This window comes from Poecilia mexicana, unplaced genomic scaffold (genome assembly GCF_051168715.1).
Source record: "Poecilia mexicana isolate PSO_F unplaced genomic scaffold, ASM5116871v1 scaffold_22, whole genome shotgun sequence".
Classification (NCBI taxonomy): domain Eukaryota; kingdom Metazoa; phylum Chordata; class Actinopteri; order Cyprinodontiformes; family Poeciliidae; genus Poecilia; species Poecilia mexicana.
In genome coordinates this window covers 14,224,962-14,243,058 of record NW_028263391.1, presented here as the reverse complement: position 1 = coordinate 14,243,058, position 18,097 = coordinate 14,224,962, and the positions used below count along the sequence as shown (strand labels likewise).

At 36.6% G+C, this 18,097-nt stretch overlaps 3 protein-coding genes across 7 annotated transcripts; 2 read left to right on the top strand and 1 right to left on the bottom strand.

Annotated features, from left to right (window-relative positions):
• The first annotated feature begins 1,289 nt into the window (after positions 1-1,289).
• syf2 (SYF2 pre-mRNA-splicing factor) lies at positions 1,290-8,457 on the top strand. Its single transcript, XM_088002447.1, has 7 exons — positions 1,290-1,393; positions 1,683-1,781; positions 1,959-2,084; positions 3,664-3,781; positions 5,447-5,537; positions 6,909-7,007; positions 8,101-8,457. The coding sequence occupies exons 1-7, from the start codon at positions 1,376-1,378 to the stop codon at positions 8,264-8,266; spliced, it is 717 nt and encodes a 238-aa protein (XP_087858573.1). The 5' UTR covers positions 1,290-1,375; the 3' UTR covers positions 8,267-8,457.
• A 1,017-nt stretch (positions 8,458-9,474) lies between these two features.
• On the bottom strand, positions 9,475-12,585 carry rsrp1 (arginine/serine-rich protein 1). Of its 5 annotated transcripts, none has more exons than XR_015761929.1 (6): positions 12,359-12,584; positions 11,240-11,940; positions 10,964-11,139; positions 9,877-10,612; positions 9,756-9,800; positions 9,475-9,572 (listed from the first exon to the last, which is right to left on the bottom strand). XR_015761929.1 is itself a non-coding variant. In XM_088002446.1 (6 exons), exons 2-6 carry the CDS (start codon positions 11,916-11,918, stop codon positions 9,558-9,560), a joined length of 981 nt encoding a protein of 326 aa, XP_087858572.1. In that variant the 5' UTR covers positions 11,919-11,940; positions 12,359-12,585; the 3' UTR covers positions 9,475-9,557. The 5 variants fall into 5 exon arrangements, 2 of the variants coding, with proteins under 2 accessions (XP_087858572.1, XP_014843265.2); XM_088002446.1 differs by having other exon boundaries at positions 9,877-9,942; positions 12,359-12,585; XR_015761930.1 differs by lacking the exon at positions 9,475-9,572 and having other exon boundaries at positions 9,717-9,800; positions 9,877-10,358; positions 10,548-10,612.
• Positions 12,586-14,949: 2,364 nt separating this feature from the next.
• mgst3b (microsomal glutathione S-transferase 3b) lies at positions 14,950-16,503 on the top strand. Its single transcript, XM_014987781.2, has 4 exons — positions 14,950-15,136; positions 15,234-15,356; positions 15,597-15,669; positions 15,968-16,503. The coding sequence occupies exons 1-4, from the start codon at positions 15,011-15,013 to the stop codon at positions 16,066-16,068; spliced, it is 423 nt and encodes a 140-aa protein (XP_014843267.2). The 5' UTR covers positions 14,950-15,010; the 3' UTR covers positions 16,069-16,503.
• The last annotated feature ends 1,594 nt before the right edge of the window (positions 16,504-18,097 follow it).

Here is an 18,097-nt window from a genome sequence, read left to right as displayed (position 1 = left end):
GTTTTAAATAAATAAATAAAGTTCAGACCAAAGGTCTGTATTGAGGTTTTATTTTTGTATATTTAGAAAAACATTTTAATAATTGTGTAACGGAAAGTCCCTATGCTGATAGAGGACATCCTCAATTTATTTTTTCTTTATATTCCATGTGCATACTGAATGTGAGTCTGTTCTTCAGCTGCTCATATTTAATCACGCAGATTAAAGCCACCTGCACAATGTGTGTTGTAGATGTCTTCTTTTGATTTATGAGACCTATTTGATTATATTTAGCATAGTCTCATCAGGACCAATATTACATTTAAACATTGTTCAGTGACTGAACTTATTGTTTCACCCAAAATAGCAACTTTTTTTCTGTAACTCAGAGCTTCAGGTGTTAAGTTAGACAAATTGTCCACAAATGTTCAACTTATCGGGGGTTCTAAATCCTAAACTCTAAAGCAGAAATGAAAAATCGGATCATATTGCACAATTTAGTCAAATACTGATGTATAAATGATTGTTTTGGCTGTCTGAAAACTGATATATTACTTATTTTCTAGCAAATGTAGAGGTGTAATAATTGCAGGGTAACCTATGATTCAAAGCTAATAGGCACACACTGCTAGAGAAGATTCATTGTAACATCCTATTGACCTTTGCTTCAATCAAAAACAACAGGAAACTGAAGTGCAGACCAATGAACCGGAAAGAAGTCCTGGTGGCTACTTCTATCTTATGTTTCCATCAAAAGTAAGAACTTTAAAGTGGAAATGACACATTTCCTAATTGTTGTAAAAAGAGACAACAGGCTAACTACAATTGTCAATATAGACAGAAAACTTCTTTTGAATAACAAACTAATTATCAAGCCTGAATTGCTTGATAAGTAGGATCAATAGGAATGTATGTATGACTGGACTGAATTGTTTTTTGAGTTTTTCTTTTTCTTTTCTAGTGTCTTGATATGACGTGAATTGATGCTATAAAAATAAACTGAATTAAACTGAACAGAAATGAACAGTACTGTGAATGTGGAGTGTGAGTTAATGCAGCAATAACAAAAACAATTTAATTAGTGCAAAAATTGCGGTGTTTTAATATTAGATTTAGTTACTTATGTGACACCTTCAGCTTCTATGTAGTTTTTCCTATTTAGTCTATTTTTGTCCCTGTTAGACCTAAGCTTGCTATAAACCAATGGTTTCAAAATATGCCTTCTTAATTCTATAATATATATAAAAAAATATTTCTTAAAAGAATAAAACTGTGAATATAACAGTGAATTGTGTTATTGCTACTTCTCTTCAAAGGTTCCCTAGTGCTAATTTCGTAACGTCCGGTACCACTGACGAATTTCCGATTTTTTTTTCTTCTTCACGGAAGAACAACAATGGCGTCTTGTAGTAAGGTAGTCGTATTATAGTGTTATTTACATGGGGAAATATTTGTATAGCTAAAAGACAACCGGTATATATTGTTAGTTGACTGTATATATAAGAGGTGAATCGGCTTAGATGAATTATTGTTGTTTAAAATGTCGTGTTGTTGTGCTAAGCTAACTGTAGTTAGCCTGCACGCTAACTTTTAATCTCTCAGCTGTGTTCGGCTAGTCAGACCGTAATTTAAAAAACTGATCACAATAAACGAATGATTTGCGTCGCCATTTGTATAAATCCTGATGTTTTTCTTTTTTTAAGGACCCAGTTGCCGCTACTGAAGAAGAACCGACAGAAACTGCGGCTTGCCAGAAGAGAGAAGAAAGACTACGTAAATTCAGAGAGTTGCATTTTAAACGGGTGAGTTGCTGCCAGATTCATTTCGCAGATCTAAATGAATCTGGCATTCGTTTAGCCAGATTCATCTGTATTTTCGGTAAATGACAAATGGCTTATGGAAATACCCGTTTAAGCGTCTCTGTGTGAACCTCATCAGCATAACAAAATATCTTCCTATAAATCTTATTTCCATCGCAGAATGAGGCTCGTAAACTGAATCATCAGGAGGTAGTGGAGGAGGACAAGAGACTGAAACTTCCGTCAAACTGGGAAGCTAAAAAATCCAGGTTGGAGTGGGAGCTTGCCGAAGATGAAAAGAAAAAGGTATTTTCCACTATGTCTGTAATACAGTACTGCGTTAAAAACATTGGTCCACTCCTGAGTTCCTTATTGTTAGTTTGCGAAGCTTTTCTTATTAGGAAGTCTTTCTTTATTTATTTATTTATGTCTTTATACTCTGTCATCATAATTCTTTCCACACTTATTGCAGGAATTCAATCATAGTGATTACAGGTGTTTTTGTAGTTTTTTGATTGTACCTTTAATAAAGCAGATGGTTACCAGTTAGAATTTCACAATAACGATTCTTTAAAATCGCTAAATTTTATCTTTTTGATTTTGATGCATTTTTTTTATTCTTACTTCACTAAGAAACAGAAGTTTTCAAGTATTCAAGAAATCACTCTTATTCCGCTGATTCATCTCTTGACGTTGTTATGCATAGGCTGGAATCAAATTCTCATGGTTTGAATTCCTTGTGCAAAAATGCCATGGTATCATAGTATTCACACAAACTTTTAAACTAAAGTGCATAACATGAAACAGCTACTTTTTATCAGTAATAATCAATTACTGCAGCAACAGTAGGAATATCTGCTGGTTTTCTGTTTTATTGGAAGTAATTAATACGGTCATAATGTTAATCGTCGTAACATTTGTATAGCAATTCGTACAGAATGGTAGAGAACCTAAAAAATAAAGGCAATAAATAACTTTAATTGTAGTAAACATACTTATTCAATTTCTTTGTTCTCTGGACTTTCTCTTTCTTTGGCATCTTGTTTAAAGGCCTTAGAATTTGTAATAAACTCATTCTTTTTATTTTCAAAACTTTAGTATACAATACATTGAATATTGCTATCAAAAAGGACTGATTGAATCCAATGTTTGGTAGCTGTAATATTTCAGGAACCATGCATTCATACTCTGCTTGACAATAATATATTTGCCCAGCCGGATGATAATTACCCTGCCATTGTTGTCGTCTCCTTATTTACATCTTAGTAAACCATGGCTGAAAGATCAAGGCACAAATGTCGTGTTGTTGTGCTAAGCTACCTGAGGTTAGCTTGCATGCTAACTACAGGTTAGCATAACTTTTAATCTGTCAAATGTGTTTCGCTGCTCCGACAGATGATGACCCCATTGTCTATCATCACAATGGGAAAAGGGAAGAAAATGTGGCCTAATGGCAGTTGATATTTTAACCACAATATTGCAGAAAAATATAGATGTTTAATGTTTTCTTAACAATTTGCAGGCCTGGTGCCTAACTTGGTTTGGTTTAAAAAGACCACAAGATAGCAAGAAAACATTACAACATTACAATTAACCAATGTTTTTTGATCACTGCTCACTTCCCCTTACATCCTCATAATATCCCTGAGCCTTAAGAGCTCAGGGACAGATCTATACCAGAGATCTATACCAGATGTGGAAATAAAGGACAATGAAACTCCAAGTTGATTAATTATATTAACAAGTATAGAGTTTTAGTGGGGATATTTTTCAATGACACCTATCAGTGTAATCTTTTGTGACTGAGACATTGCACACGTTGATCTTGCAGAGAAGATTGAGGTTTAATAAATTGTGCAGCTCTGACTGAACATTTACCTTCAAGGAATGTGCAGCTCGTGGTGAGGACTATCACAGAGTGAAGCTGCTGGAAATCACTGCTGATGAGGCAGAGCGATGGGAGAGGAAGAAGAAGAAGAAGAATCCGGACACAGGATTCGCAGGTTTGATGGCTTCACTTAGACGTTGAAAGAAAACATCTCAGTTCTATTTGGTTTCACCTGCATTACAGATCACATGTCAGCCATTGGAAGATGAAGTAAGATACCCTTTTCACTACTTAAACAAATTTCTTTTGGTATTAATAAAAAGTTTGTGCATTCAGTGGTCACAGTACAACAGGGTCCAAGTTGCATAGTATTCACTGGGATCATACTACCGACAACAAACCCCGTCAGATTGTATTAGATAGACACTGATGCTGTATCGAACTTATGGTATCCAGTTTCATGTTTCCCCTCTGCTTTATTCAGAGGTAAGTCATTATGACAATGAATACGTTTTAAAACGCAAGTTTTATCAAGATAAATTTGCTTTAACAGATTGAAAATATCAAATATTAGGAATAGACAGAATCGGTTGAACGGGGACCAGCAATCAGAATAAACCTCCAGTTGGTGAACATGCCACACTTTCACCTTACAGCGCCTCTTTGTGGACCCTGTTACAAAGTTAAGAAGCATTTATTTACAATACCATTAACCTGTTTAAAAATGAAGAAGAAATGGCACAAAAGCTGTTTAAAATAATATAGTCTCATGGAAAATGGCAAATTTCTAAGGCAGCTGCTCTCTAACAGATATGGTGTTACATTACTCCTGCAGAAAAATAATAATTGATGATGGCTCTGGGTAGAAAGGCTAGTAAATAATGTTAAATGCTGTTTTTCCATCCTCTTTTGTTATAGTTAATAATGTAAAATCTGTCCCATATTGGGTTGTCAAATTGTACACAATGTAGCAATATTAAATGAGAAAGAACACATAGGTTGTTTTGGTTTTTTTTTCTTTTCGGGAGGGGGGGGTGGAGTGTTTGCGCACATGTTCCATCCCGTCTTAATAAGATTAGGTCCCATAACTTGAAGGAACCACAAGGATTCTATCTTTTAAATAGGCAGCTCACCACCCACATATTCAATTTAATGATCAATTCACAGGATTCACTTTAGTTTGAACTATGGGCGACAGTCTTATCTATCTGATCTGATCTCTGATAAGGATCTTTCACAGCTAATGTTATTACCAAACATTGTGTCACACACTAAAATTGCTGTCAGTTCCAGATTACATTCACTCTGGAATCCTCCTGTGAGCGTTTTAACTATATCTGGAATTAACATTCTAGGGAATGCCGTTTAGATCAAACAGTTTTATTTTGGGCATGGGTAACCCTGTTCTCACGCTTTCGAACCCTCTTCGTCTAGCAGAGCGCTGGGGTTCTGTTCTTCCACTGTGCTTCCGTGTGTGTGAGTGAGTGAGAAACATGCTGACTCTTTGTATGGCCAGTTTTCCATGATGGCAGATTGTGAAGCAACGATATAAGCACATACATCGATATAAGCACGTCTCCAAATTTAATCTGTAGAGAAAAGAACTTGCTGCTGAATGTGGCCGTCCTCCAATGTCTCAATCTCCCTCCACCAGAGGGGATTCAGGAGAGAGGATGGGAGGAGGGAATATGTCTCTTTGACCCTGCTTAACCAGCTGCAGCTTGTGTTACTGTGCCTCGTGCCTGCTTGCTGTTTGTTCCACTAATTATAACTTCTTTTTTCTTTTTTTTTGGTTTTATCTTGCCATCTCCCACAAATACACACACACAATGGACTACAGGTTATGCAGAGGCCCAATTCCGACAGTACCAGAGACTCACCAAGCAAATCAGGCCAGATTTGCAAAGCTATGAGAAGCAAAGGGAGGAAAGGTACGTGTGGAAGAATACAGTGCTGTACAAAATAGAGTTTTGTATGTGATTTAACATTTTTCGAGATGCCACGTTCAGTTTTACTCCAATGACTGATTACAGCCGGACCAGTTAAATTAAGAAATTTGTTAAATAGAACATGTGTGGCAACAACAAAGGCTAAAAGACCTCCAAATGCAGTATATTCTTCTTTGATGTTAAATTATGTACACTGCAAAAACACAAAATCTCACCAAGTATCTTTGGTCTACTTTCTATTACAGTTATCTTAGTACACTTGAAATAAGGCAAAACTAATGCATGTGTAACTTTTCAGCAAGATATAGGAGCTTGTTTTAAGTAAATCATTGCTTAATGTTTTTTTTTTTTTCTTTTAAGTGTCAGTGGAACCAGCAGATTAGCTCTATGCCTCTTGCGTAGAACTAAGGATATTACTGACTCCTTCACATAAATATTAATGAATTATTTACTTAAAATAAGTCCCAATATCTTGCTGAAAGGTTACTTGGAAGGTAGCTTTGTCATATTTCAAGTGTACAAAGATATTTGCACTGAAAACCAGACCAACTACTTTGTAAGATTGTGTTTTGGCAGTGTTCATGATTCAACAATAAAAAGAGATTCATCCGAAATGGCATCCTTGTGTGAGTTTTAATGTGAAACCTATCTGATCAAAAACAATAAACAGGCTTGTCTCACATTTGGCAAAAAAATTATCACAAGGATCCCTAAGATTTATACAGATATTTGAAAGGTGTATCCCAAAAGACCTGGCATAAAACTAACGACTTTCAAGAAAAAAACCCAACAAATGTAGTGTATAATGTTATCATTTGAAGCAGCCTTTTTTAACTCACATTATCACATCAGTTATGTCTATAATTAAAAATTTGTGTGACAAAAAGCTAAATAAGGATCATAAGGTTGATTGAAGGGCATAACTGAAATCTCAAATAAAAAAGATAAATTGTAGCCATTGGCCCGGTGCAACCAACTCAGAAGTCACCCATCATGTGTTCATAAAAGAATTAAGTCGATGTTTAGTCATGCACTCCTCAATTTCCCCAGGGATTTTATTTTGACATGGTTACACAATTCAGAAAAAAAAAAGTTTTTAAAGTGTAGATGCACAGGACATGCATGCTAATGTCAAGAGGATTTTGGTGCCTGGAGGCTTATTACCCTTTTACTGCTACCACATGCACCCTAGCAAAGGAGTCCACTGTCACGTATGCCCAGAAGCAGCATCATCTTCCTTGTTTGGATACTTAAAATCACAATGGTGGAATAGAAAAGTCAGTTTAAGTGTGTTAAAATGGTGGTTATCTCTGGTTATGCATTTCTAATTCTTTTGCTGATACTGCTTCACAGCGGTGAGGATTTCTACCCCACGTCCAATAGCCTGAGCTACGGCAGCCATGTTCCCACAAAGGACGGCATTGACCGCATGGTGGAGGATGTTGAGAAACAGTAAGTCATAGTTGTAAATTCATAGAATTTCCCTATTATGTCTTGACCTTTAGTTAATTTGAGCTTCCAATCCAGTGCCATTCTGACATGGCAGCTTTCTCAGGTCAACTGATCCATGCTTCTTTCTTTGTTAGAAAGGAGCATAAGAATGGCATAGGAAGCTAAAAGTATGAAGACACACTAAATCCTTGTTAATACCCTGTTACCCAGCCTTAAACCCCCTTTTGAAAAGCAAATGTAGGAAATCTACCTTAACTTTGGTACTTAACATTGGCTCAGGCTATTGAAACAATTCCTGTTTTTCATTTATCTCAGAATGAGAGCGAGTTGAGTCACACTGGCACACCACAAACATAGTGTGGTGATACAGTAAGTGTCAGCGACGTAAGTCGACTTCTGTGATAGACCAGAGCCCGTCTAATTTGAAACAAAATCAACTCCAGGGTATATATCCTGGCCCAAAGCAACAGTTAATCTTAAAATTTATGAGAAAATACAGTAAGAGCTTATACAACTGGGACAGGCCTGTCAGTGTAAATAGCAGATGTTTTTTACACCTAGCATTACCATTACATCTTGCAAGGAATTATGTATTTCCTTATTTTGCTCTGTGAAGCATTTTGTAATGTGCATTTCAATACATACTTTAGTTTTGGTTTGTGTATATATATAAAGTTATTTTAAAAAGTGTCTGCACTCTGGTGTGCCTCAAGTCTTAATGTTTGGGCTCCTTAACGTTTGATCGCCAGTGTTTCCCCAAATTGTTCTGTATTTGACAGTCCTAGACTTGTGTTGGAGATGCAACTGTAGAACATTAGACAAGGACTTAGCTGCCAGGGATGACGCACAATAATGCTTTGAAGACATGGCGAATCAAGAGTAGGAGCTCACAAATTGACAGTATTTTCCTCGGAGCATCTACGTGTGTGTTAGGTTTTCCATCCCCACTCACCCTACCAAATTTAAGCGCATGCCCCCAAAAATATTGCTTGCAGACAATTATTGTTATTGGATATGCCATGGATAGGGGCCACACTGGTTCATGCAGTCCTTCATGGATTGTTTTTTTTTTTTTTTTTTTTGCGATTGTCAGGATTGAGAAGCGTGCCAAATACAGCCGGCGCAGGGCGTACAACGACGATGCAGACATCGACTACATCAACGAAAGGAACGCCAAGTTCAACAAGAAGGCAGAGCGCTTCTATGGCAAATACACAGCAGAGATCAAACAGAACTTGGAGAGAGGAACAGCCGTCTAGTCTGTCTCGTCACCTCTGTGATTTTTTTTTTTTTTTGCTTATGCTTTTAAGCAATCTGAGTCCTTTGATTGGTGGATTTGATCTGACATGCATCTCTTATACTATTTTGTCTCCTGTTACTTTGTACAGTATTAAACCTTAGAAAAGATGTACCCCCCCTTTTTAATAAACCATGTCTAATTACACAGTAATCCTGCTTGCTTATTGGCTTTTGTGTTTGCTGTGTGTGGTCTTTTGATTGAAATATTTTAAGCTTAAGAATAAATATTAACTACCATCATACCTTCATCTCAGTACTAACTTGCCTAGGGCTGTGATGTGACCAAGAAAGCCTTGTGACTGGCTGAGAAGAGCAAACGGGTTCCCATGCAAACCTATTCCTGATCTGCAAATGAAGTGGCATTGCACCCTCTACAGGAACTTTTTGGGAGGTTAAATGCACCCATTTAGTATTTTTTTCTGAAATGTTTTAAATTCTTTATATTCCATAAAGATGCATGATTTTAGTTTCTACTCCAAGGTTGACATACCTGGTGATACTGTTAGAGAAACATTTGCTGTGGCACATTTCAGAATGTCACTTCCATTATTGATACAAGTTGGAAAAAAAAAGACGAGGTAGATTTCTATCAAAGCAATTATCTGAGCTCAAGTTAGAACAGGGGGATGAAGTCTGGCTGTAAGAAATTCCAATGTACAATTAATTTTATTACAGTGATAATTCTCTTGATTTATTACACAGCTTTGCAGTTCAGCAATAATTTACTAGCATTTGTGCCAAGATGCTGTCAAGGCTACCGCAACACCAAGCACACCTGCTCCTGAGTTTGATTATACCCATTTGAAAAGATGTAACAGATGTCCTGATCAATACTAATCAGCAAATGTATCTATTTTGTAGGAACAAGGTAGAGATGCATCATTCTGAATTGACTGGGTAACCATTAACCAATTTGAACTAAATTACACACATCCCTTCTGATTAGGATCTAAATCTGTCAAGAGGCAGAATAATTGCTCATGATTTTAAAGAAAACAGTGCCATCATGTGGGATTTATAGGAACTGCTACTTTACACATTTATTCAAACTCAACTGTTTCTATTCAAACATTTAAGAAAATATTGAGGGATATTCCTACTTAGTAACACTGCCAACATTGTCACAACTCAAATCCATTTTGTCAATGTTCAAAGAAAAAAAAAGACATTTTTGATTCAATTCTTTATTAAATACACAATACAGAGGAAAATGAATAATCCCACCTGAACGAATTCTTCACAGCTTCCCATTTAAGTCTTTAACATCTGAAAGAAAATGACCACAAAATTGATATTTCACAAACTATGTACATTATTTACAGTGTCCATGTGCTCAGCCACAGAAATGGCTTAACGGTGTTTGTTTGGGCTGGAGTTTTGCCCTGCACTGATGGGAATCCAATGGCCGTAGGGCTTCCGGCTTTCAACGCTGTCAACTCTGGGAGTTACCTTTGCAGGAGATGGAGCCACCACTGTTGGCTTGGCAACTGAATTCTAGAAAGAAAAAAAAAAGTTTAACACCCAGTTTATCCCAGATTGTTTTGACTGTGTGCACTTTTGAGTCACTTACATTTACACTGAAAGCAATTTTCCTGCTTTCCATCCTTGGACTGGACACACCAGGCTCTGACTCGTCCTAATTCAAGGAGAGAAACAGATTACAAGTTACTCATGAGCAAGGAACTAAGCTTCAACCTGAAGTTCAAACTGATGGACTTCAAGGTCTAGTTAAACAATTCTACTTAATATATGGCACTTTCAAACTGCAGCTTTCATGCAGCCCTTCGTTACTTAAATTATATCTAAAGGACAGACCTTGAAGCTGTATAAGGTAATTTAAAAAAAAAGTTAGTTTGTTTAAACTGGAAGAGTGATGGAACAGTGTTCAAGACGCAAGTTCCCCAGCCCCTCAGCACACATCTTGTGTACCAACTTATCTTTAGGTTATGGAGAAGAGTTGTCTTGACTGGAATAGTCATTATAATGCAGTCCACACACCTGTGCTCCTTCAGCGAGTGGAAGATTCTGCTAAGTAACAATAACCCATTTCATCTGAAAGCATAAATACATTGTAATGGCACAGAACTAACACCTAACTAAATTATTTACATGTTTGTGCAATAAGCATATGCATGTAATCTAGAGTGAATTACTATGTTAACTGTATGTGCTTATTCCATATATTAAACATACTGCAACATCTAAAGTCAGAACATGTCAACGCAAACAAATGGTTGTCACCCATGTCACATGACAGCCTTTTAATCCCAGGTGCCGATGAGTGAAGGAGACCACTGTCATGTTATCTATGAAGACAGGAATAAATACAGAGCATGTGTGTTCCGTTCCCTCATGGGTCAGGTTAACAAAAGACAGGAAATAAAACAAATAAAGAAAAGAAACTAGACCAAGAGCAGGTAATGCATTTGGTGTGCTCTCAAGAAAAAAAAATGTAAGGAACTTAAATCTAAAAGAACCTACATTTTTCATATATATATATATATAACATTTATAGTTACTTCTATGCAACTTTCACCAAGCCAACAGCAATGTACTGTAGCTACAACAACAAAAAAAAGTTTACAAAGAATTTCTCAGTGACTGAGGAGGTAATTTCTTCTACAGTATATTTTTTTATCATTAGCAAAAACACTCACCTCTAAATTAGTCTTTTGGGAGCCGTGCCTCATCCCTGTAACAGGCTCTGGTGAAGAACTTCTGGCTGCTGGCTGCTCTGACAGGATAGGCTTCACACTTTCAGGAAGGTCCAGCTTCTCCACTCCAAGCATTCGCATAGCATTAGCCTTGGCAACTTCAAGGAGCTCCCTTTTGTCTGTGGACAACAATGAAGATAGAGAAGACAGCTATTAAATCAATACTATTCACCACCTGTGCAAAATAAAAATAAAAAGGAAGAAAAAAAGTTTACTCACCACGCAGGCTTAAACTGACAGAACGTCCAGATGACCTGGATCGCGATCGCCCCCTGTAGGGCATGGAAGGAGATCGAGAGAATCTGCATCTCAGCTGACTTGCTGGTCTCCTGTACCTACTCCAGCGTGCTGGAGACCAAGAACGGGACCTGGACCTATAGCTTCTGCGATGGCGGGAATATCTGTCTGATACCGGGGAGCGTGTGTAGGAGCGGGAACGAGCCCTGTAGTGGCGTGGTGGGGATCGGCTGTAGGAGCGAGAACGTCCCCTATAGCGGCGGGGTGGGGACCGGCTGAAGGAGCGAGAGTGTGCCCTGTAGCGCCTGGGTGGAGGCCGGCGGTAGCCGCCATAACTGCGGTGGTTATCACATCGACAGCGGGAAGAATGTCGGTAGCATCGCGGATAGGATCGGGACCTGGAACGGGACCTGGAGCTAGAGGATGACCCGCTCCTGCAAGAAGATGAAGATGAGGAGGATGAAGACCTGCTGCGTCCACGGCGGCTTTTACGCCCTCTGTAGTCAGAACCAGTGGAACGGCTGCTGGCAGAGCTGCTAACGGATCGTGAGCGAGATCGGGAGTGTGAAGAGCCTGGGCTCTTCTGGTCGAAGATCACATTGATGCCGTCGCTCTGGCGAGCCTGTGCCATATCAGAGTGCGAGTCAACCTGTGTAGCCATCTCTCAGTTTTTCTGCCGAAGGCTGAAAGAAGAGACAGAAATTAAAAAGTTACTATATGTATCGATGTAAAGCAAACGTAACTTGATTCCATTAAGTTTAAATAGTCTACTATACAAATATCAAAGACATTTGAATATGTACTGTAGAAATATGGATGACGTAACTAAATTCTACACAATACTGCCCCTAGTGACTGCAGTAGCGTTGCATAACTCCAACGGCTGACCGGAGAGTTCTGGAAATTTCCAGACTCGCAGGCTAAAAGAGCTCGGCTAGTAGCTTAGCCTAGTTCTTCTAACAAGAAATTCTTTGGGTGATTCAACATCCACGCTTATGTATTAATTTAAAAGCAAATAACTACACAAAACATTAAAAAAAACAATGCTCAAGCACTAAGCCCCCAAGAAACGAAAATATAGGCGTGTTGCTGTAGTCTTACCAGTTAAAATGTAGCTGGTTGGTCTCCTTATAAAAACGTCGAACGAAACGGCTACTATGTAGAAAACACTTAAAGGTATGTTTTCACAAGACGCGAGTGTAGAAGAACAGCTAAAAAGCTATCAGATATATTGCCTTGTTTACAAATGCTGAAAAAAGAACAAAACCTGTCCTCTAATGTTGATCCTCCAGTCGTCGTTACTCGAATGACGATGAGACTGCAGCAGCAACTGCTTTTAAGAAGCCTCTGGAAAGTTCCATTCGTGTGCTGCCCGGCCGATTCGACGTTTTTGACCAGTTCACTATCAAGAGTATTCTAAGTTAGCGGGAAAAGCCCAGTGTTTTCTAAATTCAAGTCGCCACACATTTGTTCACTGAGAAATGTTTTGAATTTTGTTATTTTCTATTTCAAAATGACTGTGAAGTTGAGATTGAATTAAAAAGAAAATCCATTTACTGAACTATCCAAAAGAATTGAATCAGTTTCAACGACCCGCCCTTCAGGAAAATGGACGGACGTTTTTTTTCTTTTTCTTTTTTGCTTATGTAAGTGCAAAGCATAATGCGGTTTTAGGAAAAAATAAAATTTATAGAAGTGGTGAAGATACAATTTCAGCCTTTTTAGCTGCATAGTATATAATATTTGAGTATATGGTCCATTGTGCAATAACCGTATGGTTAACATGCCTATATTATTTGAATTATGTGTTATAATTAATACATCTTTTTACAATCATTTTTACTTATTTAGGATTACCCCAAAAGTAACGTCATTGTGTTAAACGTTTTTAACTGCTAAATCTCCATGGTAAATAATTCGTCTATTGCAGGTCAAAGTACAGCTCACTTTGAGAGCTATACTAAACTCATTTTATAACAGATTTACTCGGTTTACAGTTAAATATTAGTTATGAAAAAAGTAAATATAATTTTTTTGCAAAAAGTGTGTTGGATTTTAAAATGCAGGTCAGTGTAGAAAAGCTGTGAGATTCTCTGCAGTTCCAGAAGCATCGCTTTGTTAACCCTTCAATAACCCTTATTTTATGTTGCAAAATAAAATGAAAATATCAACTATTTAGGGTCAACGCTTCAATTTAATGCTAGAAATAACAGTTTAACTTCCCAGCTCTGTGCTATGTAACACATTATGTTTGTTATGACATGGAAAAGATACATGTTTTGATGTTTTATATGTATATTTGTCCTATTTGTACGTTATATTGGAGAAAATGTAATCATTGTCCTTTCCCCTTAATAGCAGACGTTACAGTCGATCTCGCGACATTTATGTAACATCTCCTGTTTACTTTGAGTAGACGTAGAAAAATAGATTGCGCAGCTATAGCCATTTCCTGTGTCAACGCCATATTGTGATGGTCATTTTTAAAAAACGTGTACTAGAGATTAAAAAAAATGTTTAGGTACAATTGTATTACTTCGAAGTTTGCTATAACTATGCGTGTCTTATGTATTGGGAATACATAAGACACTTATGCTATTGAAAATAACATAGGTATTTCTCTATTTTTTGTTTACTTATTAATTTATAATCAATAATAAGTTGTAAAATAAGTTAATAGCTAACAAGTTGTGCGACTAAATTCATGTTTAAAAAAATTGGTTTGGTAATTTGATCAAAATTTGACATCTTTGTCATATTTGTGGAAATATGACAGAGCGAGCGCTCTTAAGAACAAACTATTTTTGACGTATATCTCTCCGGTAACCTTGGCAACAAAAATGTTGGCAGTTTGGAGAAAGTAAATGGCTCATGAACACTCGGAATGCTCTTATTTCGTCTTTGTAAGTATTTGTGTGAGTGGGAGGCACATTTTTAGACATGTGTCACTGTTTTTTCTTGGATAGTAAAATGTAGAGCAGTGTATATTATCTGAGTGTAGCATTAAGTTGAATAAGTGTATTCCAATTTGTCATATTTCAGTAAAAAAAGAAAACTTTTATAAAAGACTTTTAGTTAAGAAAATCAAGACGTGCGTTGTGATCTTTTATTAGCTGTTCAATGACAGTCACGTGTTGTGAGGATAGATTTGTTTGACTAAAGTTTGTATTGGCATTCATTAAAATAATATATATATATATATACTGCGACAGACTGGCGACCTGTCCAGGGTGTACCCCGCCTCTCGCCCGGAACGTGAGCTGGAGATAGGCACCAGCACCCCTCCCGACCCCACTGAGGGACAAGGGTGAAGGAAAATGGATGGATGGATGGATATATATATATATATATATATATATATATATATATATATATATATATATATATAGAGAGAGAGAGAGAGAGAGAGAGAGAGAGAGAGAGAGAGAGAGAGAGAGAGATCATGATCAGTTTATACAGTTTTTATTGTACAATATTACATTCAGATTTTTTTTTCAATGGGGACGATAATAAAGTGATACAGTTATACTTAGTGTTTTATTTTCAAATGTTGGTTTTGGTCTCCAAGGAGCAGTTGCCACTCACAATATGGCGGACGAGCTACCGTGTGGTTTCTACAGCGCAACGAACCCGTTGCAGCTTCTACTCTTCTATGTCTGCAGCTTTTGGCTGAGTTAACCACCGAGTAAATACTAGCTAACTTCCTGTTCTACGTCTTCAGGCAGCTGCACGCAGACAATATTCTGCTCCAAGATGAACATGCTCGACAAAGTGCCATCCTGCTACGGATATGTGATATTAACTTACCTGTATAGCTGGATTATGCTGGGATATTTGGCAGTAAAGGTTGGCGGGGCCAGGAAGAAATACCAAGTGAAGGTACCTTGATTGAGATTGAGAAGTCTCTAAAGTATTTGTGACGCGACTACAACTTCTTTGAAAACATTTTTAATGCAACTGCTTGCTTATTTTACAGTATCCCGCAATGTACAGCGACAAGGACCAAATATTCAACTGCATCCAGAGAGCCCACCAGAACACATTAGAGGTGTACCCACAGTGGCTCGTTTTCCAAACAATTGCAGCCTTTGTGTATCCGGTATTTATCAGTTTTTATTTACTTAATCAGTATTTATTCGTGTATTTATTTCCATGTACATAGAACAACGACACGACAGCCAATCAACATATGGCCTTTAACCCCAATTCCCCTGATTGCGAAAGACATGGTGTCACAGTGATGGGCGTATTTTCTCCAGATCTCATGAACTTATTTATCTATTTATTTATTTTACATTACTTATATGGTCTCTGATTTCTATTGTCTGTGCTTTACTAGTTAACTGCATCTGTGCTGGGTGCTATTTGGGTGACCAGTAGGTTCTTCTATGCATGGGGATACTACACTGGAGGTAAGACCGCCACCCCCAAACGCCCCTCCCTTTTTCATTTTAGGAGAACAAGATGTCACCTAGTCTGTACAGAGATTCAGCCAATACCTTGCAAAATGTGTTGCTCCTCACCTAGTTTAGTTTAATTATTTACATAAGATACCACCTAGGCAAAAGGTTATTCATTTTAAAAAATCAGGACATCTGATAAAGATATGTGAATCTATAGCAGTTGACTCACCATGTTCTTAAAACAAATACTTTTTAGTTTGTCTTATCTTATTGTACAACAATGTTTTGTTTATTTCTTTCTTCCCAGATCCAAGCAAGAGGATGAATGGCGCCTTTGGCTACATTGGATATCTTGGAGTGGTCCTTATGTCCATATACATTTCTTTGCAATTGCTTGGAGTCTTTTAAGATGGTTTTCAACCCATGGCTCATTGCTGGCAAACATCAAAAATAAACTCTCCATACTTAAGTGCTAATTTCAGCATATATTTTATAGGTTGGTAATTTGACATTAAGGTTTGTTTGTATTGTTTAATTAAAAAAAAATACTTCATGTAGCCAAGGATTATCAGAAAAAGAAAGAGATGACTTAATTTTGGTCTCATAGAGTGTTAGTGGTGAAAAGGCCAAGCAATGGGGGTTGATGGTTTCATGTGACTTTCACATGATGCTTAAGTCACAAATCTTGCTCTGAAGACACAGTTCTTGTTAAATATGGAAGCAAATATTATGTTGACTTCCTCAAGTCTGTTTTATACAGCACAAATATGATTTTTCTTTTAAATAAAATGCTTTGATTTCAGTCATTCAAATAATAAAATCTCAAAGAGAATAAAAAATAAATGTCTTTTGTTCTAATGTTCCTAATCATTTAAATTAGTTAAATATTTAGCTACCTTTAGATGAGTTAATTTTAAGCCTTTGCTCTGAAGCCTACAAATTTGCTTTTTTGTTATGCTTTTCCATTTTCTTATCCAGGCAGTGACTATTATTCTAGGCAAGACAAGTTTAATTGTACAGCACATTTCACCAAGGCAATTCAAAGTGTTTTACCTGATGAAAACATTAAACAAAAACACAATGCATTGCTGTGGCCCAACAAAGGAAAGAAATAAAAAGCTGAAATACAGACTAAAATGTATCATTTTACAGGTATTATTTATCAATGGCAACTCTGGCAAGTGAGGTTTTACCTTACTTTAGACAGATGTCTGCAACCTCTTTCTCTCTGGACCTTTCACCATGGCTTTTTATAGTTTTGGATAAATGATAAAGAGTCAACTAATTTTAACAAATGACGGTTTTAGCAGGTTTCATGTTTGTTTCATATAATAAATGCATTTGATTTCCTCAACAGAAATGCCCACTTTACTTTTTACTTGTGGTTTTATTTTTACACAGCTTTCCACAAATATTGACATCTCATACAAAAACTTCGATTTTTGCTTTTTTTCTTATTAATGTGTTTGATATTTTTCTTTAGAAACCTAACAATAGTAATAAAGCAGTGGTTCTTCAGAACTGAAGAATTCTTATAGTGGATACTCAAAATAAAATACAGCTACTCTGTTTTTAAAAGATTAGGCAAAAGTAGTGGCTCTAAACAAATTTTATTTAGCTGGACTGAGGCAAAATGGCACTTTTGGCTATAAAAGGAACTCAGTGTTTCAGCATTTTTGCAGTTCCCTGGAAATTTGTTCCATACTAGAGGATAAAAACTGCATCCTGCTTCTCCATGTTTGTTTCTGGTTCTGGGGGTCAGATTAGATTTGAACTCAATCTAAATGATCTAGTTAGTAGGTTAATAATTTAATTAACTGAGAATGACAATTGAATTCAGTGAACAAACTAAGAATAATTTTAGATCAGTGGTACAGTGGTTTTGCAAATGAAGCAGACATTTTTAATCATTTGAGATGTGGGATAGGTTGGGATTATGATTCAAGCAAAAAAATACAGTGAAAAGGAGCAGAGATACAAATTCACTATTGCATTTGCATCGCATTTTCCTAAATTTCAACTACATGATTCAGTCTTAAGTTCAATCATAGTTTTTGTCACTTTCTTATTTTAATGGTTTACAATAAAGTTAGTGTAATCATCGCTTTTTTGTTTGTCTATGTATGACAAACAAAAAATATATTTCAATGATTCTTGAGAATAGGGACAAAATGGGTTTTAATTTTCCCAATTTTTAAAAAAAATATTTCTCAACCTTATGTATGCAAATATGACAAATAATGTTTTGGAAATGTAAAGATGCTAAAGTGCAGGCTCCCAGTTGCAACATTTTTTTAAAAATTACATTTTTAATCGACCTGACCCAGAACTTTGTCATCACCATCTGACAAAAATAAATATAAAATTATTTTTAAAATACCCTATTAGTGATATTTTTACTCATTTTTACAGACAAATGCTTCTCAGGAAACAAAAT